This window comes from Ixodes scapularis, unplaced genomic scaffold (genome assembly GCF_016920785.2).
Source record: "Ixodes scapularis isolate PalLabHiFi unplaced genomic scaffold, ASM1692078v2 PGA_scaffold2__306_contigs__length_199485367, whole genome shotgun sequence".
NCBI classification, from domain to species: Eukaryota; Metazoa; Arthropoda; class Arachnida; order Ixodida; family Ixodidae; genus Ixodes; species Ixodes scapularis.
The window spans coordinates 95330843-95355913 of NW_024609857.1; the positions used below are offsets into that span (position 1 = coordinate 95330843).

Genomic DNA, 25071 nt, shown 5'->3' on the forward strand with positions numbered 1-25071 from the left:
AACCTCTACAACAGCGGAAACGGTTGCGATTCTTCTGGCACTTACGGTACTGCAGGAACGTCCTGCAATCGGTAAGGCTGTGATACTAACCGATTCCCGAAGTGCGCTAGTTCACATCGCCAACCCCGAGCATGCTCCCTTGATCGCCCAGGAGGCTGCACACATAGCAACAAAGCTAGAGGACAACGGTTGAAGACTGGTATTTCAGTGGGTGCCATCCCACAGCGGAATTCTTGGAAATGAACGTGCAGATACCCTAGCAACAAGGGCACACAGCATCTCGACTATTACTCACAACCTGTGATGCTTCCACGAGGCGCGCCTTCTCATCGCACGCGATCTCAGGAAAAGACACCCCGATCCCGGGACAGCCAATGGAGAAGGTCCTGTACCAGTCCCAACCTCTAAACTGACGCGGAAAGACGCTACGCTTTTGCATCGTCTCCGAACTAATAGCGCGTTCACGAGGAAGACATTGCATCGCTTTGGAAGGACGTCTCAGAGAAGCAGTGCTGACTGCACTGCGTGCGGGGACGTTGAAGACATCGATCACATACTATGGCACTGCCCGGAATACGAGAAAGCACGGAAAACATTACTAGCTTCGGTAAGGGCGACAGGGGCACAGGTGTCCACAACAAAGGAACTGCTATTTCCTACTGGTGGCAAGCAACGGGCGCGGGTCATATTCCGTGCAGTGCTTGAGTTTGCGCATGTGACTTGAGATTTCAGACCGCCTCTAACTGCCGCGCGCAATTCGGAAACCGGTAAAGATCTCGTCACACGTTTGCGACATGACAATGATGCAAAACTCCAGTGAACATAACTGTGTTGTGGCAGAACTGCGGAACTTCGGCTGTGAAACGTTACGCAGGTTCAGCTCGTCGCCGCGGAGCTGTACTTGTGCAATTGACCGAATGTTGGGAGCGATTGAGCGACTGTTGGCACTTGCGCGTTTTATCGAACGTTTACTTAGAACCATGTTTTAGCCGTGTGTTAGCAACGCTTTGCCCTCCCCCCCCCCTCCCTTCCCTCTACCCTACAAGTGATTTGATTGGCGCTTTCCCCTAGTAACTGCTAAAATATTTTATTCAACCCATCTCAATCCACATCTTTCCCTCCCTCTCCCCTTTGGCTATGCGAGTCTTTTCCCTGCCTGGAGAATAACATTTCGCATAGCCATTCAACCCCCTTTCCCGTTTTATACACCACATCCCCCCCCCCTTCCCCCCCCCCCCCTTGGCGCGCGTATTGATAGATGGCGTCGGAAGCAGCGTCCGAAGATGGAGCCGACCAGCGAAAGAAAGCGGACGACACGCAGACGAAATCCGTTGGCAGCAAAAGCGCCGTTGTTATGCAAACGCGTTTTTTTTTGTTCCTTTATGTTTTGCTTTTATTGTCCGCATTTATTTTTTAACCGAAGGTGCATTACAAAAAGATAACGTTTATTTTAATAAACCACGGTGGTCGCCAGCAGTCTCGGTTAGTCTCGATAATGAGGTATAGCGCCACCTATCAATACGAGCGCCAAAACCGCCACGCTACTTGACTTTGTCGTCTGCGTCACCGCCCGCCGTTAACCCTGGCAAGTTTCTTGGCCCTATTTTTTTTTTTTTTTTTACAGAAAGGGAGCTACGCTCTGTAATTTTACAAGGAAAAACCGATCTGTGAAATACACCTTTGACGAAAAGTTCAGATTGCATCGTGCAGGCGTCGACTTTTACGGTCCATTTTATATCGAGCCTGCAGTGACTTGGGACCAACGTTACTAAACAGCTCAGTTACGAAACTGCCGTAGAGACTGCTCTGAAAAAGTGTCCCCGATCTGTCCACGAGCACCGACCTAATGGCGATCACGACGCCGCCATTTACCCACAGCGGCCGCTCGAGGAACTGCACGTTACGTCTATTTTGGCTTTAATTGGCCATTTTGGCGCCGAAACAGATACAGCGGAAGAGGTTACAGGGGTGCCACCCCCGCCTCCCCAGCGGACGGGCCGCATCTTGCTACCCATAGAGTTATTACAATAAACGCTAGAGGCACAGCTGGCGCTAGTGTGCTGTTGCATTTTGAAGCAGACAGCATGCAGTCAGGAATTGACTTCCGGTAATGCATTTCTATGGGAAAAAGCGAGCGCATTTTCTCTCTGCGCTCGATTATAAGAGCAAATATCACGAATAATTTGTACGTACTAGGCACATTGGAACAGTTCTCAGTCACGCAGATGAAATAATTGGTCAGTTACAGCATTTTTATTTGAAATTCGCGGCATTAAAAACTGTTAAAACCGCTTCGTACGTGTATTTATGTGCACTGTCGGACACTGTTAGCGCGAACACGGCGTCGACGCTTTCCAGCATGGGGGATATACGTGCCAAACGAACGAAGGACATGTGGAAAACCAAGAGACGGCAAGAACTACGCAGTAACACTGGTTAAGTAACTCCTTGTGCTTGCAGACGACCAAAATAAATTGAAAGTCGCGTAATATAGTCCGATTTGCAATAAATAAGTACTGCTTTATTCTTTCTGCTCATGAATATGTGCGAAAATTCTTGTTGTGTTCAAATCATTACCCGCACGCTCCAAATCTTTGCAATTAGGGGGAAGCCAGAGGACAGGTGCACGATAAAAACTGCCCAACATAGGAAATAACAAGAAAACAAACCTTTCGCATCCTACGTACTTTATTCTTTCCGTTTCGAACGTTTTCTTTTAACCACTCGTAAAGATGCACGCCGACGGGGTCATTTTCACATAGTGAGAGAAGAGGCATATTAGCAATTTATAAGCACCAACGGAATGCTGGCAAACTTTGAACACACTCTACATTATTTTCGATCTGTATTTTGCTTTGAATCGTCGCTCGTTTCTACATACCTGCCATGGAACAGAGGTTTGGGCCTGAAATATAGCGAAGTTTAGCATCGCTCAGTGGTAAAGGAAAAATGCTGTAACTAAAGCAATTACACTTTCACAATATTAATAAAGGTACATACTACCCGGTACAACCAAAATAACAAAAGTTATTCATGTTAATTCCGGCGACGAGACAAAATTCACGCGTTTTCCCATACGAATATAAAGGAAGACCGGAAAAGTAGACTGCATGCTGTCTGCTTCAATTTGCAACCGGAAGTCCCGTAGACACTGGCGCCAGCTGTGCCTCTAGCGTTTATTGTAATAACTCTATGTTGCTACCGAAGTTAAAATGCACCTAGGTCGGGACGCACTACCTGAAAGCACCGCTGAGGCATGGTTGTATAAAAACAATATTAATTGTGCCGCAAATCCTTGCAAACTAAAGATTTTAAAAACATTACCCGCCCTTCATTTTGTACTAAACTCCAATAAATTTCATACAAAGAGAGTCTTTTCCGTTTGTCTTTACGCAAAAACATGCTTTCTAAAAGCATGTTTTTGCGTGCTTTTAGACAAATGGTAAAGAGTGGCGCTGTTGTCGCATTTAGCTCGGTCTCGGTGGACGCCAGCGGCCCAGGTTTCGACGGCGACTTTCCCAACTGTGTGTCTTAGTAACGTTGCTTGGGACCAACGTTGCTTGGGACGCATCTGCAACGCGAGTTCTGACGTCATCGAGTAAGCGCGAGTAAGTTTTGAAACGCCACGGTACGAAACCTTTACTCCGGCGTCGGATCGAATAAATGCTGGAACACAGCCAAACGCATACACATCGAGGGGCTTCTCTAGACGAGCTAGTGTTTGTGAACTCGTTGTAAAACACTGTGCTAGAGCAACAGATTGTAAGCGCGTTGCCTCCCACCCTCGTTGTCTGAGGGAGCAAAGAGAGAATAACCGCCGAATTCAGAAACCTCCCTCAAACTACACTCAAACTGAAGGGCCCCTCCACTTCCTCGAGGAAGGCGCGAGGGCCGGCGCTGGCCAATCGCGAGGACGGATCCGCCGTGGCCATTGGCCAGCGCCGGCCCTCGCGGCTTTCTCGAGGAAGTGGGGGGGCTCTTCAGTCTGAGTGTAGTTTGAGTGAGGTTTCTGAATTCGGCGGTAAACGTCTTCGAGCGTGCACGCGGAGTCAAAGCACGAAGGAAGGCAACGAGCGCGTGCAGGAGGCCGGGCGCCCGAAAAAGGTGCCCCGACGTTTTCATCGTCCTTGACTATACTTTTAACTATATTTTCCCGACGCCACTACGCGCCGTTGCACTATCAAGAAAAAGTAGAAAAAAAATTTGCGCATAATTTATGCGTTGCGCGAAGTATAGTTCCTACAAGATTCGGTTGTCGAAGGAAGAAACAATGCTTTCGGCGTTTGAATCGAGTACGTCTGTATTAAATTAACAAGAATCTAAACGAAAGACGGAATTGTTTAGCGTCACGCGAGCAGCCGGATTTTTTTACTACGGTTCTTGAGATCCGCGTGTGTTCGCAGCGCAAGTTCGTCTGCTTCTTGAACAGGGGTTGGGATGATGTCAGAACGCCGAACTCTTGTTGGTTGATTAAAAAACAAAATAGTGGGTAGACCTCAAGGCATTGAGGTCTACGCACCATCCTTTCAATCGAAGCCAGTCAGAGCTCGGCGTCGTTGTGACGTCACTGCAACTCCTGCGCAAAAAGCAGACGACTTGCTCTCCGCATAGGCAAGGGAGTGACCGCACCCATTAAAATACACGTTAGTGTGGGAGGGAGAGAGAGATAGGGGGCATAAATTGTTATTGTATAGATATGGTAGCTTTAAAAACGGCGCCGGCCTTACACTTTCATGGTATCGTGACTATATGTGGTTACTGACAGCCTAGCAAACGCCAGGGCGTGGCCTATTATAATAATCACGCTTCTTGCGTCATGATTGGCTCTCCGGCGTTCTTATCGGCTGATGCGGCGATCTCATTGGCTGCCGAACGATAATCAGATGCTCAGGATTCGCCACGCCCTGCCTTTCTTCTGCTTTCGGCGACTAGAGATTCTTCCATTTCGTCGTGTGAGTCTTCCCCCCCTCCCCCCCCCCCCCCCCCTATTAGCGGCGAGATGTTTTAGTGGCGCTCTCCTGCGGTTCCCCTTTGTGACGTCATTACCTTGCAAACAACAAGTTCGATTGTGTTTGTAAATAGCATGGTGGAAGCTTGAAATCATTGCGCTCTCAAAGGAACACTGCCAACACCGTCAAAATTAAAGTTCTTTCATTCCTCTTATTTCCGTCGATGATAAATCCTTTTCTGACGTCATAGTCAGCGTTCGGCCAATCGTGGAAGGCCGACCACAGCGACGCTTTCAGTCGCGCACGTCGCCAATAAGGATGGATAATAATTCACCCGCTTTTCAGTACCCTCTTTATCGCGCAACTAAAAAAAAAAAAAAAAAAAAAGACTTGTACAATTTGACAGCTGTTGGACATATTTCTTTATTGACGATATTCACTTCAATACATTTTCAGTTTCTAAAAAGAAAAAGCAGTATTTTGGATATTTTTGTACACTTTTATAAACATTACTTAACGTCGTCGCCGCGTCTTGTGAATGTTCCGTACATCACGCCAAGTTTGCCTGGCCAGTATCGGGTTACACTGCCAGGCATTACATTTGTATATACTGTACCGTGTTAATTATTTTAAGGTTTCCTTTCTGCGTTGTTCATCTGTTTACCCTCGCATAGATTTCGAATCTACAGGTGCATAACCGCGAATACGTTCGATAACGCGAAAAGCTGCCGACGCCTTGTTTCCCGGGCATTTCCCGTTTTCGAACGCGCTGTGGCATGGTTATTCATCCGTACATTTGGACTGCGTGACTTCGGAAACCTCATTATGAGGAACATATATTCTTGCGCTGTACAACCAGTCATGATATGGAGGTAACCTTTGAACCTTCCTCGACTTCCTAAACATCGAAAAATCTATGTGGGACGTGCCAGTTTGTCTGACAGAGGGTTGTAATTGGTGCGTCGAGAATTTAGGCGCAGCGACAGACAGGAAACGAACACAGCTAGCAAAGCGGTGTCCCGCGTGGGACTCCGCCAGAGCTCTACTGTCACTCGCTTGGAACTACAGAACGAAACTTTCCAAAAGAAAAGTTGTACTGTAGCCTATCATCATGTAAACATGTAAGCTCTCTTCCGCCACGCGAAAAAAAAAAAAAAAATCATCGGATATCTGCATTTCCTTGATTTCCAATTATCAGCGCACTATTTTTCTTCATGAAATGAAACTTCCTGCAAACATCACTGTACAGCATAAGGCACTTTGATGACGAACGGCATGATGACAGGATTCAAGAAAGACATGTGCCAGTTCGAATGTGTGCAGACATCTTAAAAAAAAAAAAAAAAAAAAAAAAACTATGGCAAAAAAAATATGTCACGTTTGTATTCACTTTATGTCAGTTTCGAATGCTGAATGTTGTTCGCGAGCGAATCACAAGCACAGCACCGGACTCGATTGTCACTTTGGAGTCCACAAATAAGGCACATGTAAACACAGTGAAACTCTGCGTGTCTCTGTGTTGAGGGGTGCGTGACGCCGCCGATGGCTGGCACTTTTCACACCTCACTGGAGGGACATCCGTTCTCGGCGTCCAGCGTCAAGCCCTCGTTGAGTTTGCAGAGTTGGTCCTCGACAGCACCGTTGCCGTTCTCGAACCCGCCCTGGTACGTCGGCTGCAGCCCGTCGGCCACATCGTTAGGAGAGGCGTAGCTGACACGGAGCGGTCTCGCTTGACTGCTCGGCGGCACGAAGCGGTGCACGTGGCTCGAGTACGGAGGCGGATGAAGAGGTCGCGGCAGCAGCGCCGGTTTCGTGGGCTTCGGTTGTCCCGGCGTCGGCGCCAAGTCGCCACCGTTCTCTATCGGAGACTTGCGAAGCCCGCCAGTGCCGTTGGCGATGGGAGACTGCGAGGACGTCGAGTTGAGCTCCTCTTTTTCCTTTTCCTCGTCCTGAAAGTCTTCCTTGTTGTAAGAGGTCAGGTCTCCGTCGCTCTTGAAGCCCCTGGCTATCCTGGGCGACGAACCCTGCGCAGCTGGACTCCACCGGGCGGGGTCTTTGTTGGCACGCTGGCCGTCGGGATCGGTCGCCTGTTCCCAGAGCGGGTACTTTGGCTTGGCACCGAGCTTCTCGAAGTCCGGCCTGTTTCCCGCCCTGTTTGCGAGGTGCGGCGGCGGCGGAGGCAGCCCGACCTCGTTGCCGAACAGCCCCGGCGGTGGAGGACCATTTGTCGCCGTCATTGGCAGAATCCGCGCTGCCCGACGATTCGACTCGAACACTTCTTCATCAAAACCGTCCATCCCGTTCATGTCGTGGAGCACCTCTTCGGATTTGGCCTTAGTGACCCCGTACACACCATTGGGCCGTGGTCTCCTGAGCACCTGGGACCAGTGGGGTGCCTCGGTGAACTTGGTCTTAGAATTCGAGTCGGAGCTCTGGCCCTGAGGGCTGCACCGGTAGTCTGCCACCCTTTCGCGGACGTAGGTCTCGAGCTCGGTCTTGAGGGCGTCTTGCTGGGCGGCTTGCCGTCGCTCTCGGTCTACGCGCTCCCGGAGTGCGGCCCTCTCCACGCGGTCCAGGCACTCGGTCTTCTCTGCAGCCAGCTTCTCCCGCACAGACTGGTTCAGGTTAAACAGCTGGTTGCGGGTCTTGCGCTCCAAGTGCGCGATCTTCGCATTGAGGTCTTCGTGCGCGTGGTCGATGTGGTCGATGAGTTCCTGTTTGTCGGCCTCCAGTTTTTTCTCCACGTTGTGGAAAAATGGAGCACAGTAGCAGGTGTAGCCCTTGCCCACAGGACCCTGGGCAAGAGACATCTGGTTCAACGAATAAAATTCCCGCTCTAGAAGACGCTCTTATCTGGGTGATGGTTAGGTGGAGGAAAGTATATCGCACGAGGGGAACTGTCTTCACAGACTTTCAGTATGATTTCATTTTGTAAGCATTTAGTAAATTTAGATAAAGCTTAACTAGTTCTGCGATCAGCACTGGAACGTGGTTTAACGGATGAAATTTTCCCTGTAGAAAGCACCGTTATCTGGACGATGGTTAGGTAGATGAAAGTATATCGTATGATGTTAACTTTCCTTCGAGGACTTCTTGTCTGATTTAGCTGTAACTTATTATTAACCGGCTCTACGCACGATCGGAACCGAGGCGTGGCGAACGTTCAGCTCATGTTCGAGTACTTAAAAAATCAAATTAATATCTTCTCGAATATACGTGTCATATGCCGTGTTCCGTAATGACGGGGAATAAGGGAAAAACGAGACCTACCTTTCGAATGTTTCCGGCCAGGTCGAGGAAGTACTGCTCCCCTTTTCCCAGCGGTTCCGGGGGAAGCGTGTCCAACTTCGGCGGCGGAAACGCGTTGAGGTTTGGCGTCAGGTGACACCCGTAGGGACTCCACTTCTTGCCTTTCTTGTCCGGTTTCTCATCATCGAAATGTACCTTGTGGCCGTGTTTCGACTGCGCAAAGACAGTAGAGTCGTGATCAGCGTCTCGGAATTCGAGCTTTTTTTTAGTATGGCGGTTTAAAGGGGTACAGAAACGAAATGGTTGCTAATATTTCATTCTTTAGATATGGTCTATGTTGTGGCAGAAGCCCAGAAACACTAGTCTAGACTATTGTTTCTAGGCTTCCGGCAAAAAAGTCAAAGGAACTAATTTTAAAACGAATAAACATATTTCAAGATTGTTTCTGGTGGCGGTCTGTGAAGCTCTGTTGAAATGCCACCACGTCATCGGCTTCTAAGAAGCAGAGCCGATTCGCGGCAGTATGGCTCTCTCGTGGAGTTACTTTGTCCTGAATGTGACTTGGCGGAAAACGCTGACGCGTTTACTACGTTGTATGTGTTACCTGCCACAGTGCTTCCGCAACATGCATTCCACACCATCAAGATAGCCGTTCTTTGCGGACGTTACGTAGAGCTTTATCCGAGGATGCGAGAACCTCGCCTGTTACATTTAGCCTCCTCCACCTACCCTTCCCATAATCCCCTTCCCCCGTCACGATTGGTTGACTTTATCAAGAAATCGTGATGTATCCCATTCCTTTAATAAATACGTTTTCTCACTCACTCTGCCAGACCAATCGTACCCCCCTCCCCCCTGCCCCACCGTGCACCCCCGGGTATGCGCTGTGAACAACGCGCTCAAACATGACACCCTGTGAATACCTTAATATACGTAGATTGCAGGTGTCCCCATTGCTGGGTACTGACGGTTCTTTCTAGTAACTGTTTCCCTCGAAAGCCGGTGTGAAACTAACACGGTGAACCGAACGCTCGCGGCACATAAAATACCGGCATGGCCGCGAATGACGTTAGGGGCAAGCTATGTATAGGTCATAGGGCGTGCAGCCCTCAGATATTACCAGGGTTGTAAAAGTTACTTCAAAAATGTACCTAAGATACAGTTACAGTTACTCATACGAAAATGTACCTAGGTGCATATCTAGCTACTCGCTTAAAAATGTACCTAGGTACAGGTACAGTTACTTCAAAGATACTTTTTATTTTTACGTCAAGTATTTTTCTCAAATTTGTCACATTATTATTGGAAGTAAATCCTTTGTATGCTGGGATGTACACAAAAACAAGTTTGATAAACGTGCTTTATTGATGTCAATGTTTTAAGGAAGGAAGAGAATATTTTAACGCGAGCACGTTTAGGAGCTTGTGTCACAGAAAATCCGTCGTATGCCGGTGGCGTCGGTGGCGTGACGGGAAATTCCTGAATGGTCGATAGGGTTTTGACGTCACAGCCACTTGACTTCGCGCGGGAATTTCAAACAACCCACAACGCTCATGTGAAACGTGACGTCATGCGTGGAATGAAGGTGGTTAAAGACGCGCGAATTAATAGTCGCCGCATGTTCCAAATGATCCCACTTCATAAACTAATCCATTTGCCTTAAAGAAAAATTTTAAGAATTTACGCAGGATCGCACCCACGACCCTTCGGTTGCGAGCCAGACATGCTAACGACTAGGCAACGGAGGGCTTGGGAATGGCACTGCGATCCTGCCGTCATTGGAGTGCCTCGATGTCTGTCTGTGTCAGGGTAAAGGCATTATGGCATCGAGTGTTGTCTGTGCGTACCGAGCAAACACATAAATATACCTTGCGGGGTAAATTGGCACCAAAGCACTGGCAAAAGCTCCTCGATCGCACCGGGAGTGTTGTATCATAAGAACTAGGTCGTTGTGTGACTCAAGAGCATGAGAAGCGATTGAGAAGGCCATGCGAACGGGGCCCGACAACTCTATCGCGTTCAACTCTTAAAGGCGAAGATTAATCGTCCTCCCAGTTTTTTTTCTTCACAAACATTTTCAGTTTTGTAAAGTGCAAAATTTGAGTTCGATTTATTGCATGGAAAAACTACATGATGTTAAATTGCTTTACGACTGTAATTATAATTTATTTTCAGTTACATGTTATATTGTATTTCTATGATTTTGACGAAGTGAATAGAAAAGTACCTGTAAAAAGTAACTTCACCTAGTTTCAAGTTACTGGAAAATGTACCTAAGATACAGATACAGATACTGAGAAATGAAAGTACCTAGGTTTGTACCTCAGGTACAACAAAAGTACCTAGATACCGATTTACAGTTACTTGTACCTAGGTACTTTACAACCCTGGATATTACTACCACATTATTACTAGGCGAGATAGTTACGTGTTGACGCCACCAAGCGGCAACGCTTGAAACTACAGTACCCTTGCTCGTGCAGGAGCCATTGACGTCGCGAGCGCGATATGCATTGCGCTTCTGGCTAGTCGATTTTGAACCGAGAGGTAGATAGCTCGCGGCCACGTCATATCCTTTCCGTACCTCTTTGATGAAAACATGATAAGCATTTGCCGTCAGGACCTGCAAAAATTTACGGTGAGCTGGCTTGTTTTACCGGCGCAATCTGCCTGATATCTGGTGGCCAATGGTTTATGAGACGACACGACTTTGAAGTCAAACGAAGCCTTATATTGGTTCTGATCGAAGTCCATTCCGTCACACCTGATGTTTTTTCTGATGAACCCTTGGACACAGGTTTTGTCGGTTAATGTCTCAGAGCCCTGACAGTGGTTAGAGGTTTCCATGGTAGGGTCTACTCTGAGTGACGATGTTGTTGAGAAAAAGCTGGCCTACGTAATGGCGACGAGCGCAGCAGCGTGAAGTCGCAGTTACTTATGGCATGAACACAAAGAAGCATATTGACTGATCTTGTTAACGAACATATTTTCTGCATGGTTATATTGCTTTGCACATTTGTTGCGCATTTACCTTTTTGTGCTTATCCTTCTTGTGCTTCTGTGAGCTTTCCTTGCTGCCCTGTGACGTGCCGCTCTCTTTCTCTCGCTTCTTGCTCTTGCACTTGTTCTCGGGCGTGGGAGTGTCTTGTACCTCGATCACGCGAGGCGGCGGATTTTCGATGAGCTCGACCACTTCGTTGAACTCTTTCCGTCGGGCGATGTCCAGCGCCGTCTCACCTTGCTGCAGGGACGAAGTATTTGTATATCCAATGTAGAATGGATAATAAGCCCCTTTCGAAAGTGTGCCCTCTATTGGAAGCTGTTGAGTCCCTGCACAATGGAAGCACAAGCGCGAGCTTCTTGCGTTCGCTTGCGCCCGGCAGCCGCACGAGCCCTCGTACAGCGGGAGCACAGGTCGAAGCCACCCACTCGCGCTACTGGCACGTTCTGATGTATCGGTTGTTCCACCATTGTGCAGTCATAGCCTTTTCTATAATGACAAAGCCTGGCAGATCGCCACGAGAAGTGGCCGCCGAAATTGAAAAGTAGAGCGGCAGACAACGGATGAGAGGATGGATGGATGGATGGATGAATCTGGCTGAGCCCTTTGGATTGGGCGGTAGCTTACACCACCTAGCCATTTTGATTTACCATTTAAGCTTAAAATATTTAAATGTGAAAACTATAGTCACTCCGCACTGCAAAGAAAGTGAGGCTGTAAAACCCCCTTGCCATTTGTTAATAAGAAAATACCTAGTTTTCTCTTGCTTTCTGCCACCATTCACTTAATCTTTGCTTGGTAATCTCTACTGTCTTGAAATACACTTTTCCTTCGCTGTCTCTAAAACCCAATGACTTTATTAAAACTATGTTGTCTTCGGTAGACATAGGGTGAAGCCTGTGCTCAGCCGTCTCGTCCTCCTTTCCACAAGCAGTGCACACTCTATCTATTTCCTGGTACTTCGCTCTGTATGTTCTAATTCGCAAAACACCTGTCCTTGCCTCAAACAACAATGAGCTTCCCCTAGAATTGTCATAAATGCTTTCTTTGGCAATAACTGTTTTGTTTAATCTATAGCTTTCCAGAGCCGTGTTTGTCTGCATTCCCTCTAGCCACTGATCTCATTCTGTGGCCTTGACTTTCTTCTTAACTGAGACCTGCTCTTCCGTAACTCCACTATAACCTAAAAACTTTCCTCTTAATTTCTTTGTGTCTATACTCCTCATGTATAAATCGCTGAAAACCTTTCGTGCCCGTTGCTCCACATCCATTTGCCTCAACCGATCCTCAAATTCTATCTTGCTCACACCTTCCCTGCCTTGTACTCCCTGGTTTGGCGTTTTGCAATGTGCCCCCAAAGCCAGCCTACCTACTCCGCGCTGTTTTATTTCTAGTCTTGCATGCACTTCGGATTTCATGCATAGCACTGCGTTTCCAAAAGTCAAGCCAGGCACCATGATCCCTTTCCAAATCTCTCTCACCATCTCATACCTGTTGTAATTCCAAAGTGCTCTATTTTTCATTACAGCTGCCTTTCTGTTGCCCTTACGTATTATATACTTTGCATGCTCACTGAAATATTCTGCACCACGTGACAAGCGCCCCGCTGCGGCGAGACGCCGAAACACACTTCTCCCAAGCGATGGAATGTCCGCTCGTGCTCCTCGCGTTCCTCGCGTTACCGCTTCTTTTCTCGTCGGGTTAGAAAACCATGTTTCGGGTCCTCGCCGCTGCAAAGGTTGTGCACTGACGTCCAGGTTCCCCGAGAAATCCTCTGTGCTACCAGATCCTCGCGCTCCAAATCTGCGACCGGGCACTCATGGCTCCGTCGTCGAACTGCCAGGCTTTGTAAGTAGAGGCTACGATGCAGTGGATGAGATTTTTTTCTTTCAGTGGGTACGTGATTTTTGGAAGGGGTCTATTAAAATAGCATTTTTTTTCCTGCCGTACACTGTCAGTACTACAGAGTAGCGTGATTGTTAGGATTGAGTACCTTGTTGGCGACATTGGCATCGCATCCGGCTTCCAGGAGGATTCGGGTCAGCTTTCGTCGGCCCATCGCCGCCGTAATGTGCAGACCGCTGTCTCCATTCTGCACGAGTGAGAACAGCCATATCGTCACCAACATCATCGCCGCTATTTTAAACGTTGACAATGTACCACACGATTGCGGTCTGATGTAGCGAGGAAAACGAGTTGAAAGCGTGATGTATGGTTTGAGCGCAGGGACGATCGCCCGATAATTATGCACGAATATCCGTAATAGGCTGTGGAAAACCTAGTCACAAATAGAGCATAGTATGGAGGTATACAAGCTCAATCTCAATTTGCCTGCGCTCTGTTAGCTTAAGACGAATTCAAGTGGATGGTTCGGGCCCTTCGATTCGAATGAAGCTCGCGATAGAACGTTCCCTGAACAGAACGCCTCAGAGACGTCAAACTCAAATATCGGTTGTTTTTGAAGGCAGGAGAAATGAAAAGAACCAAGTATAGAAAAATACACAGCACCTTGCAATATAATCCCGGGAGGGTTTCCGATCCAAACAAGTAGGACAGAATAAACTGAGAATCCTATATATATGCCCTCGGTTTCGAGGCGTTGTCGTACCTTGTTGACTTCACTGGCGTTGCAGTAGGCGCTGATCAGTATCCGAAGCACCCCTGCGTGACCGTAGCGGGATGCCGTGTGCAACGGCGTATCTCCGTACTGCAACGTAGAAAGAAACCGAAGCAGCACTCTGTGAGACCACTGTCGCGAACTGCCGACGTTAAGTCGACGAGCGTTACTTAGTTTTTATCGAGTATGGTAATCAATATCTGCTATATAAGCTAAGCCCATGCTTTTTGCCTCATCCCCTTCAAAGAACGAGCATGGAACACTGCTCTCGAACACATCCGTTATGCATTGTTATCATCTTGGAATACATTTTAGCGCTCAAAACACAAGGACACGAAGGCGAGAATCAGACACCACAGAGCGCTGTGGTGTCTGATTCTCGTCTTCGTGTCCTTGTGTTTTGAGCGCTAAAATGTATTCCAAGTTCCAAAACCAACTAGCCCAACAATCTACTCTATTGTTATTGTCAACATGGTTTACTCTCGAAAAGATATTCAACTCCCTAAGAACATTTTTTTAAGTAACTGGATGGAATGCCACAAAATACCCCCCCCCCCCCCCCCTCTTTCCTTCCCAACTCAAAAAAAAAGAAAAAAAAAAGCTTGCCATATATGTTTCGAGGCTCATTTGAGCGAATCCGAAACATTATTTTATTAACGGACGGGCGGATTAGAAACTGAAGCGTTTCGGGAACCCCCTGACCAGTGTTATAGGCGTTACCGAAGAAAAGTTGCGAAATGCGTTATTTGAAAATTAAAGGGAACGCGTTTCCGACTTACATTGCCTCAAACTTGAAGGGAAGGGAATGTGTTACTGTTACAGATAAAAAGTAACACTCTACTTTTGCGTTCCTTTTTATTTAGGAAATAAAACGCTTTACTGCTTTGATGTCACAGGTATGCATAAACGCCATATTAAAAAAAAAAACAAAAAACATTACGTTTTTTTTTTTTTTAAATTTTGAAGGTATATAGGGATGAGTGCAAGAATTCACATGACTTTCCGCATAGAGACAAAAAAAAGTAAACTGCAGTTTTTTGTTTTAAGTACTGGGAAAAAAAAGATGTAACGAGTAACGTAACTACATTACCCATTACTCGAAATAATAACGTAAGTACGCTCTAAAAAACTGAAAAGCGAAAAAAAAAAAAAAAAACACGGACGTCGGAGAGGAGGCACATACAACACGGACTGGCGCTACCTTTCAACTGATTTAATCGAGGTAAACCACCCAACACACGCGTGAACACTCTTTCTTATCACGCCAACCACATACGCTTTCCGCTACTGTTGTGAACTTGTGACGAGTACGTTACTACGTCATCGAAAAAAAAAAAGTGAGGCATTGCCGGAGACGCCGTTACCTGTCACTCTTTATCGCCACCACTGCCCCTAACTCAAAATCAGTATCGGGAAAGGCACCCCGTTTGAACCTTCGCTTCATAAAACTTACAAATTAAAAATAATAATAATAAATAATAAGAGTGCATTAGTTGGACACGCATTCGCGCGAATGAAGCACCAGCGAATGTCAGACTCGTGCCTGCTCGCACTTGTATTTCATTATTGTTGCCTCCCATCGGTAAAGCATAATTTTTTAATGAACCGGAAGTCGCCAAACTCTGATCGGGTATCCGCAACTTCAACACCCTCAACACTTTTTCCACAAGCGCGCAGCGATCTTGAATATCGTGAGTTCTGGTATGCGTTAAAACAACGTTTTGATCTCTCCACGCCGCTTGAAGGTGTTCACAAAAAATGCCTGATTGTCACACATTCCTGTTTTGTCTCACCTATATTTTCTCGCATATTCCATGTTGAAATATGTTATTATTATTTTTTTTTGTCCCGCATACCAGATACAAAACCCACGTAACTGAGGACGAAATAGAAACGAAAAACGCCTATAGATGGCGGTGCGGTACACTTCTAAGAGGGCGGAAGAGACGAGAATACATTCTCCAGGATTTCCCGTGCTCCTGCTCGCTGACGCTGGTAGGCGAAGCGGTCGGGCCAGGAGCGTATCACGGGTGACGGAGATGTTGACGGCCGTTAGGAAAACGATCCAGCTATATTTAGAAGTTGCTGAAACCTCACAGAACTTGCGAAGCTTTTGTTGAAGGCGAACGGGAGTTGGGCACCGGTCACGTCACTGTACGTGGCAAAAGATTTTCGAGGGTGACGAAGATATCGTGGTGTTTGCGTCGTGCCATGGCCACAAGGGCTCTAATATGTGCAGGGTTATACCGTCAAGCTTCGAAAGAGAAGCGTTCACAGTATATATTAACGTGTCTGTGTAAGGGGCTCACAACTCACTGCACACCGTCGCGGTTTTACTGCATTGCAACACGTGATCAACCTGCGCCATGATTATTAATAGGCAGTTTTGGCATAACGTGAACGCAGGCTGTCGTACGGTGCGGCGTTGCAACCGAAGGCTCGCGTTGCACATTTGAAACCTTATTTTCAGCGCGCGTCGATCAGGAGCGTCGTTGTACGTAGCCTGGCGGCAATTCTATGTTAAAACTGTTTGTTAACGACATAAGCGTTTTTTTTTTAAACTAGTTGCTTAATCAAACATAGATATTCGAATACAGTATACCACACATCTATGTTATTTTGCAGCGTTGCAACCCGTCTCGCCAAAAACAGTCCGTTCTAAGCACTCGTACGGATGGCTAACGCAGAAGCGCTTAAAAATGCTGCGAGCATTGTTTTATTTGTCTTTGAATTACCTGAAAGCGAGTGTGCGCAAGTGCGTACTTGGTTTAAAAGTGCTTGGAGCAAAAGCGGCAATGTTCCTTGTCACGGCCTTTCAGTACGTAGAACGCGAACCAATTCCCGGTGTCTATCGCTCGACAGACCGTTGCGCCAGTTTTCTCCTACTTTCAGGAAAGATGTAGACTTTCGTACAACGTGCGCAAGAGCTTTGCACTGCTAGCGAGAACACCTGCCGTCACGTTGAGCACAGATTGAGCTAGTGACCGCAGCACCCGATATCCGAAGCGTATGCGATCTACGAAAAGTTCCCAATGAAATTAAACGTCCCGGCTCCTTCTTGCGATGCTGTTGTGAAGAACACAGCAATTCATATTTTGACGCACTCGCTTTTTCTGTTAAAACTTCATGACGGACGAACACGCCGACCAGACAAGCGGTAGCAGCAGTATACGATGGCCGACAGTTCCTGCCATCGTCTCCGCCGCCGTCCCCGCTCCTCTGGTTCTTCGTTTGTCCGCGAGAGGGCGAGCGGCGGGCTGGAGCTGCGAATAGTATTTTGCGCGGTCTTACGTTGTTTTTAATGTCGGGCTTGCATCCGGCCAACAGAAGAATCCTCGTGCTCTGGTTGTGGCCGTTCTGGCAGGCTAGGTGCAGGGGAGAGAATCCGCCCTGAAATAAGAAAGTTCAACGTGAACGTACGAAAGAAACACGAAATAACAGCTTTCACGTTGAGGTAGGCGAACGGTAACAACTTAGAGCATCATCGCTCCAGGTTACTTTCGAGGTCTGAATTAAAGAGTTTGTCTAGCACACCCTGGGACGTCGAGACGCCCACACACGACACAAAAAGGGTGCGTAAACAAACTTTTCAAAACGCCCCAGCGAAAAAAAAAAGCAACAAAAACAACTCACCTTATTTTTAATATATACATTAGCCTTGTGTTTGCACAGAATCTCGATGGTCCGGCTGTAGCCTTTCCAAGCCGCCTCGTGCAGTGCCGTGTTGGCGTGCTGTTGCGAAGACACAAAGATCGCGCTTTAGTTCATTTACATTACAGACGGGGGGAAGACCTAGCCCACAGCGACGAGGGAGCTTATACCGAGGGGGCGTTCTCATCAAGGCGTTCATACGAAACCCGGAGTGCAGAGATCAGCCAAGCTCTGCGGCTTCACATTGTCGGCAAGATGATCTCATCGAGCATTTTTGAGCAGAAACTCGCTCGCCAGCGTGCCTCCTAGTCCTTGCCTACCTCAGTGGGCGCATGCAACGTTACCATATCCGGGTGCACGATCCTCGAGGCGACTCTGTTAACCTTTCGAGTTCTTCTTAATTCGCCGTAAACGAAGGAGCGGAAAGAAGCAAGACGTGGCTACGCTCGGTCTTCTTTTGCGGAGACGTAGGCGTTCTCGAGCAGAGTCCAAATGACCTACGCTTCATATGTTTATTTCTTCTCGCTTTTTTTGGCTGCAGCTGTTTCGTGCTTGGCGCACCGAAACGACAAGTCGGACCTCCGTCCGCGTTTCTACCCCCGCCGAAGTCGACGTGGCAATGGATGCAGCTTATCCAGAGGTCTCCCCACTGCGATCTGACCTCGGTAACTTAACCTTTCGTGATGCATCGGCTAGGGGCTCGGTTCGACTCTATAGCTTCGCCCACCCGGAGATTCGCCCATCAACGCGAGACACCATGTGCGAGGCTTCGTGGTTCTTGTTGTTTATGGCTGCGGCGGTGTTGTCTCGTAGCGCGCGTGTGTAAAAACGTTGAATCTAAAACGTCAATAGGGGCCAAGAGAAAAAGAAAAGATCCATTGTGCGGGTGCAGGAACTGTCCCCCCTTACCCACTCACGTTTATAAAGCATACTTGGGCGGTTCACACAGTCGAGTGAAGTCGGGTTCGGGGAACGCGCCACGCTGATTGTTTTTTGTCGGGTGCGCTCCTCTGCGTTGGCGTTTCTTTAACGCGGTTAACGAACTTCCTCAATTTGTTTTGCGGGGTCTTAACGGGTTGTGGGTGTGTGCTTCTGGCTGGCAGGAAAGGCTTGGCTCTTCGAAGTCGCTTCCTTTTCTTACGGTGTGCATGGTAATACATATGCGCATAACGAAATCTCCAGAGTGGGGGAGGGCAGTCCTTTTTTCTTAGGGCCGGGGGAGGGGGTGTGGGGGGGGGGGGGTAGGGAAGGAGGGAGGGAGGGGAGCAAACAAACAGGTTTCTTTTGGGAGACTCATCAGAATTGTCTTTTGTTTCTATAGGCGGCAGGATGCGCTCGTAACCAGAGCGGTCGCTTCTGAAAGGAGCTTGGAGCTTCGGGGAGTCGAAGAGTTACGGTCAACTCCTCCGGGACAACTTTTTCGGCTGACAGCTCGTTTGTTTCTCGAAACAAATTGTCACTGATGAAGCCGAATGCTATGCACTGTAACGCATATGCTTGGCCTCACCCGATGAAAATCAAAGGCCGTTTGTCACGAACCACTTAACTGAAATCGCTTGAGTGTAGTTCCATCTTCAGAGCATGCGTGCATAGACACCCTAACATGTCCGCACATAGACCCGTAAGTGTAAGATGACCCAGATGTGACCGTGGGCCATTTCAGAGCGCCTCTCTCAAGTGATTAATGGTGTCGGGTTACAAGCGACCTCCCAAAGGTGTAGCCACAACGCCCTTTTGCAAAATTCAAGCTCGGCGTTGGTTACCCTACTATTCTTGCAATATGGGAAGCCCACCTTTAAAGACAAGCGAGTGTCCTACAAGATGGGAAGCGGCTAGACCGTATAACCCTATGTACGAACAGTTGAAGACGAAGGAAAAAAAATGGTGGAAGGGGATTCTTTTTTTACATATGTAAACCTAAGTGCGGCTCGTCCTGTTTTCAAAGAGGGTCACTCGATTAGGAGGCGTGCCGGTGTTTATAAACGCTAGGGCACGCCTCATCTTGCCTGCTGTTGTACGCGACAGAGAGTGTGCAGCAACGAATGCGTACCATTTCGTCCTGGATGTCGACGAGGACGTTGTGCTTGACCAGAAGCCTCACCACCTCCTCATGTCCTTCCGTCGCGGCTTGGTGCAGTGGCGAGTAGCCGCACTGTAACACAGAATACAGTGTCGGTAAGAGACAGGTGGCGTGACGTCATGAGATCAGTGACAGATTTTTGTTTTTATCTCACGCAGCTCTGCAGAATACTTCACACCTAAGGACGTTAACAGAACTGCGCAGTGGTTCTTTCAAATTTTCTTCAAATTAAGTTGAATTTACAGGGAGAGATCGCTGAAAAAAGAGTGTCATGGAACTTCTCAAGTTCTTCCTTATCGTCGTCGATAATGTTTGTAGTTTGTTTGATGTATAAATTACTCCACGTTAATTTCACGCCATTGGCTCTTCCGTACGTGTGTTCTTCTAACACCTTGAATATATCGTGAAAACCCAAGTTTGATTAATGCAAAAGGGGACAACGCTCACAAAGGTCTCAGACATTTGTTGTTGTTGTTTTTTTCCCTCGGTTTGGGGTTACACACAAAGATGCACCCATGAAGCGCGTATCTTTTTTGTTATTTTTATTCTTGAAACACTTTATATCAGATAAAAGTTAAGTCAGTTAAATAAAAACGAATATTCTTTTTATTAACAAAATGTTTAATATTTTGACTACCAGTGCCTCAAGCAAAATAGAAGTGCGACGGTTGATTCCTAACGCTTTGCTAGGAATCAACTTCGTCTGCTACTTGCACAGGAATTGCGATGATGTCAGAACGCCTATCTCTTATTGAGTGATTAAAAAACAAAATACTGGGTAGACCTCAAGGCATCTAGCATTGAGCTTTACCCACTATCCTTTCAATCATAACCAATCAGAGTTCGACATCGTTCTGACGTCACCGCCACTCTTGCGCAAGAAGCAGACGACTTGCTCTCCGTATTGTTCGGCTGTGGTCCGCGCTCCTGCTCTGAAAACAGTAATTAAGATCGTTCTAAAATTGAACGATTGTTTATTAAACGACTCGTGGTCTTGCCATACCACAAAACTTTTTTTTCTCAGGTGGTCAGACCACCAGGTGGTCTTGCCTGACGACGAATGCAGAGAAGGAATATCCGCTTTGCCCAGCACTCGTCAAATGGACAACACCACCTCCGTTCGACAGCAAATCACACGCTGAAGCTGTTCCTGATGTGAACGCCATCAATTGGTTTCGAAATCAAAGCACGCGGTGCTTCGCTCTCGTACATCCGGAAATCAGGAAGTTTCTGACCGCACTTCTCCCGTGTACGAGACCATGAGTGGTGTGCACGTATTATCAGACTTCCCCGTAAAACGCAATGCCGGAATCGGACGTACTTCAGTCGGACATTAAACGCGCTGTAAATCAATCAGCTTCTACTATACACGGTCGAATTTATTTGCTTTTAGAACGCGACAGGTTCGTGCAGCATGGAACACGACGCGAAGTACTACTTAAAGTCAGCTGTTTTAGAATTCAATACGCGCGTCAGCGTATACTGTGCTAGCGACGGCAATGGCGTTTGCTGAGACGCCGCTTTCAAAGGGATTTGACGCCAGCTTGGAGGAAGAGATCACTGGTAGATTGGGTCACCGCGATAACGGTACGAGACCTTAAAACCAGCGAAGCGCGACTGGGGTGTAATGAACGCGTACGTTTTACGATAGCCGCTTGCACTGCACACGAACCGACAGAGCAGCGAGCGAAGGGCAGGTTGCGGATGCAATAAGAGAGCCGGGAGGGAGATGTTAGTCGGTGTACCCGAAGAGCGAGTTTAGATGCATCAGGCACGGCTTAGTAACGAGCACATATGTGCCCGAATTAAAATGAAACTTCAAAGAGCGTGCTCGCCTTGTGTGGGCCATTCTAATTTCGAACTCAAAGATTATAAAACCCGGATGAGAAAGAAAGAAAAAAAAAGGCGAAAGCTGGGGATTCATGTTTACCGTAAACTATGCGAAGGTGTGATGAACCACCTGTTCAAAAGTCGGAGAAAAAGAAGCACGGACTTGTACGCGTATTAAATAAGAACAGCAGCACCTAGAAACAGAATAAATAAAATAATGTTTTGGTTCAAATATTTATTGTTTTTTCTCTGACTAGGGTTTTAGAGCTGACCATCTGCTCGCGACGCCGGTCTTCCCCTGCTCCTCTCGACCTAAACACGCAGACACACAGACACACGCACGCACGCACGCACGCACACGCACACACACGCACACATACACACAGAAGAAAAAGATGTGTCTTTGTGTACGACGTGTCGATAGAAGACCAGTCGTGCGTTCGATAAATCTCATGTCGCTGTGCGTGCATAGCAATCCGCACGTCATAAATATATCAGGGGCCGGGTTCATATACTCCCTCGCAGCGAATTCTCTTCCGGTGGGACGGCAGGCTCCAGCGACGGTAAGATTCGGGGCCCCTCCCAAAGCCCGCTCTCAGCTCTCGGAATGGAACGAGAGCGACTGTAGGATGAGATACAGCTCAGGGGCCTCCGGAACATTCGTCTGGGCTGGCGGCAGGTGTAAGAGAAGCGAATACGTGTAACGTCGGCAAGACATACGCGCAGGGATTTATATACTGGTACGGCGAGCCGCAGGCGGGTGTCTATCGAACGATCCATTGTTGCACTGTGGGCCTCAGTCGCTCCGACCTGCAGGTGGGCGACAGAGAGCACTCGCAGGGAGTGGCCAGTGCCGGCTCTTCACCAGCGGCCTCACACTCTCGCGTCGTGCCCCGAGAATAGTGCTAGGTCCTGTATTTTCCCCATGGTACCACTGTGCCGCATTTGATGCCTTTGCCGAGGCTGTTCATTAGGGCAAAGCGATTAATTGTAGCTGGGACATTGTTAAGATTTCTAACGATGTTTGAGTAAGGTGAGTGATGGGTTTAAAGCAACTGCGGCCTAGCAGCAGTTAGATTTTGTTTGACCGAGTTTGTGACATTGGGAAGTGCCGTCCGGTCTAAGATGGCGTCTAAAAGCACTGTAGAGATGCAATATCGCCAGTGCAGTACGACTGCTAACGTGTGAGATCTTTAACGTGCGTCATGCAGAAATGGCTCTCGACCGCACACGGGTATCATGCGTGTGGGGATTCGAGCCCGTAAGGGAGGGCAGGAGCTTGCTCCCCGTATTTCAAGCGGTGGCGCACTTACACAGTCGGCCACCGTGGCTAATGTTGGCCAGCGCTGGCTACTCCTAAACAGGAGAGTAATTTCGTTTGTCTCGCCTTGTTTTCTGAGTGATCTGGTATTAGGTAAGCACCTAGCGTCCACGTGCGGTCAAGAAGGCACAAAAAGACAGCGAGCACGTGCTGGAGGAAGGCAAGAAAACTTTAAGTCATCCTTGTGATTCTCCTGCTATTCCGGTCAAGCGAATGTCATCGGTCGCACGGCATACACAGATTCCCACTGCAGAGAAACGAGATAGTTGGCCCTTCTGAAACTAAATCTTTTGTTGCTTTGCTAATAAAACACGAAGGTGTCAGGTGAGAACTTGAAAACGTGTGGCTCCGAGTCGTTGGGCATGGGAAGTGTTAGCGTGCGGGTGTGCTTTCGTGCAGGCATGTTCGAACGCGCGCCAGAGGGACTGGGATGGCAGACGTTGGCCTTAAGGCGCACCTAAGCTGGAATCTCTTCCGTGACACTTCCGCACGCTCAGGCACATTTGGTTGTGGTCACTGCTGTTTTCCATTTTTATTGCTTCTCCCGCTCGTTGCGTGAAGTGACTCTGGGGTGCCCCGCCTATCCTTGCGGGCGGCACGACGATTTTAATAGCGGAAGCAGAAGAAGGCGATACACGGTATCATTTTTCATGCCAATTGCCCGTCGCTCTGGCACTAATCGACACGTGAAAGCGGAGACGCAGTTGGGGGGTCTGGTACCGAAGCGAACATGGCACGAACGGAGATACACGCTAATGGTGATCCCCCCTCGAAACTCTCCGAGCCGGAAGACTCCGAGGGCTTACGGAAGCCTCTCATTAGAATCTGCCCGTTTATTGCCGGCTCCTATAATGATAGATGACTTACAGATGAGGGGCCCCCCCACTGCTCGGGCACGGAGAAATTAAAGTGACACGGCTGCCATTTTCGTAATCAATGATACTGGCTAAGCGTGGACGATTGCCGAAGCTACTGTGTGCGGTCATCGTTCGGGACTGACTCGTCGGTGACCGTGAAAAACGTTTATGAGAGTGCCTTTGGAACCTTTAACGAGCGAAATGGTACCGGAGGTCGGCGGTGTACGTGGTTAACCATTCCCGTTAATGGGTATAAACGGTCGGTTAGCAGAAACCTGTATGTATACCGGATTATTTCTTGCAAACAAGTATACGAGAAGAAAATCGACGCCAAGGTCCAGACGCAAGATTATGCGCAAGTTCCCCGGCACTTTTTTTGAAGCTCCCAGTTTCTGAAACGTTCGGGTTCGCGTTCATGAATATACTTTCCTTGTATTCGATCTAGTTCTTGTACGGAGAACAGCGGTGTTTGGTTGGTTAAGTGACTTGGTCCTTTGTATACCCGAACCGCGGGGGGGGGGGGGGGGGGGGGGGGTCACATGACAGATAGTTTATAACCATATTTGCGACGATGAAACGCTGTCATGTTCGAAAAAATGCTTAGATGCCGGTTCACACATACAGCGCACCGCGAAGATGTCGAAAAGTCAGCGTTGCATCAGCATATAGGGCATCTTCGAGTTAGCGCCGCATTGTCTACGTAAACTGGGAAAACGTTTGATGAATGATGTAGGGGAGCGGCTGATATACAGCATGGTGTTGCGCGAAGTCAGCGCTGTGTTTGTATCGATATGTTAGCGCTGCGCTGTATATGTGAAAAGGTCTTTAGGAATTAGCCTCTTCCAAATTACGAATTATTTTAATGGATATAATACTATAGACGCTTTGCGGGAGCTGTGCATGGGCGCCGCCTTAACCGACCTTCAGTTTTTGTTTCCTCATACTACATTTACTTCACTTCATCATTACAATAGCAGGGCAGGTTATTGCCATTTTAGATTCTATGGTACTGTGTCCTTTTCCACAGGATTGGCCTTTGTAGAGGCTCCTCAACGCCCGCTTTAGTGGCTCGGCATCTGGGAAGGACAAGAGAGGGTCAGCAATGGCGGCTGTAATTTGACGTGTGCGTAAAGCGTGTATAGTGTCATCGCAGGAAATAAAGAGATCTTAAGGTAAACGTAAGAGAGGTTGCAATTTTATCCTAATGTCTAAAAATACCTGGCATGTTACAATTTACAAAGTTAATTTCACAATCGGCGCCAACATCAATGGAGGGTTAAATGCGCATGCGAAGCAATATCATAATATGCGGGAACAGGACTCGCAAAGGCCAAAGGGAAGTCAACGTGTGAATGAAAGAAACATGGAGCAGGCATTTACCCTCCGCAGCCGCGGGTGCGGGAAAGTCCCATCCGCAAAGAGAGCACCCGGGCAGTTTTCTGCGCTACTCTACGAGCTCAAATCAGCGCCGCGGCCGCTAGTTTATATATTTCGCGTAGGCATCTGGAAGGTGTTT

General features: G+C 47.9%; 1 protein-coding gene across 1 annotated transcript in view; it reads right to left on the bottom strand.

The window, feature by feature from the left end:
- Nucleotides 1-5347: 5347 nt before the first annotated feature.
- LOC120837289 (ankyrin repeat domain-containing protein 6) overlaps nt 5348-25071 on the bottom strand; it is a 34630-nt gene continuing 14906 nt past the window's right edge. The window contains exons 2-9 of the mRNA XM_042291278.1: nt 19518-19619; nt 17450-17548; nt 17108-17206; nt 13808-13906; nt 13193-13291; nt 11230-11439; nt 8220-8411; nt 5348-7744 (exon numbers count right to left, since the gene is read on the bottom strand). Of these exons, the coding sequence (XP_042147212.1) occupies nt 6506-7744; nt 8220-8411; nt 11230-11439; nt 13193-13291; nt 13808-13906; nt 17108-17206; nt 17450-17548; nt 19518-19520 (2040 nt within the window). The 5' untranslated portion in view covers nt 19521-19619 and the 3' untranslated portion in view covers nt 5348-6505. The remainder of the gene's footprint in view (nt 7745-8219; nt 8412-11229; nt 11440-13192; nt 13292-13807; nt 13907-17107; nt 17207-17449; nt 17549-19517; nt 19620-25071) is intronic.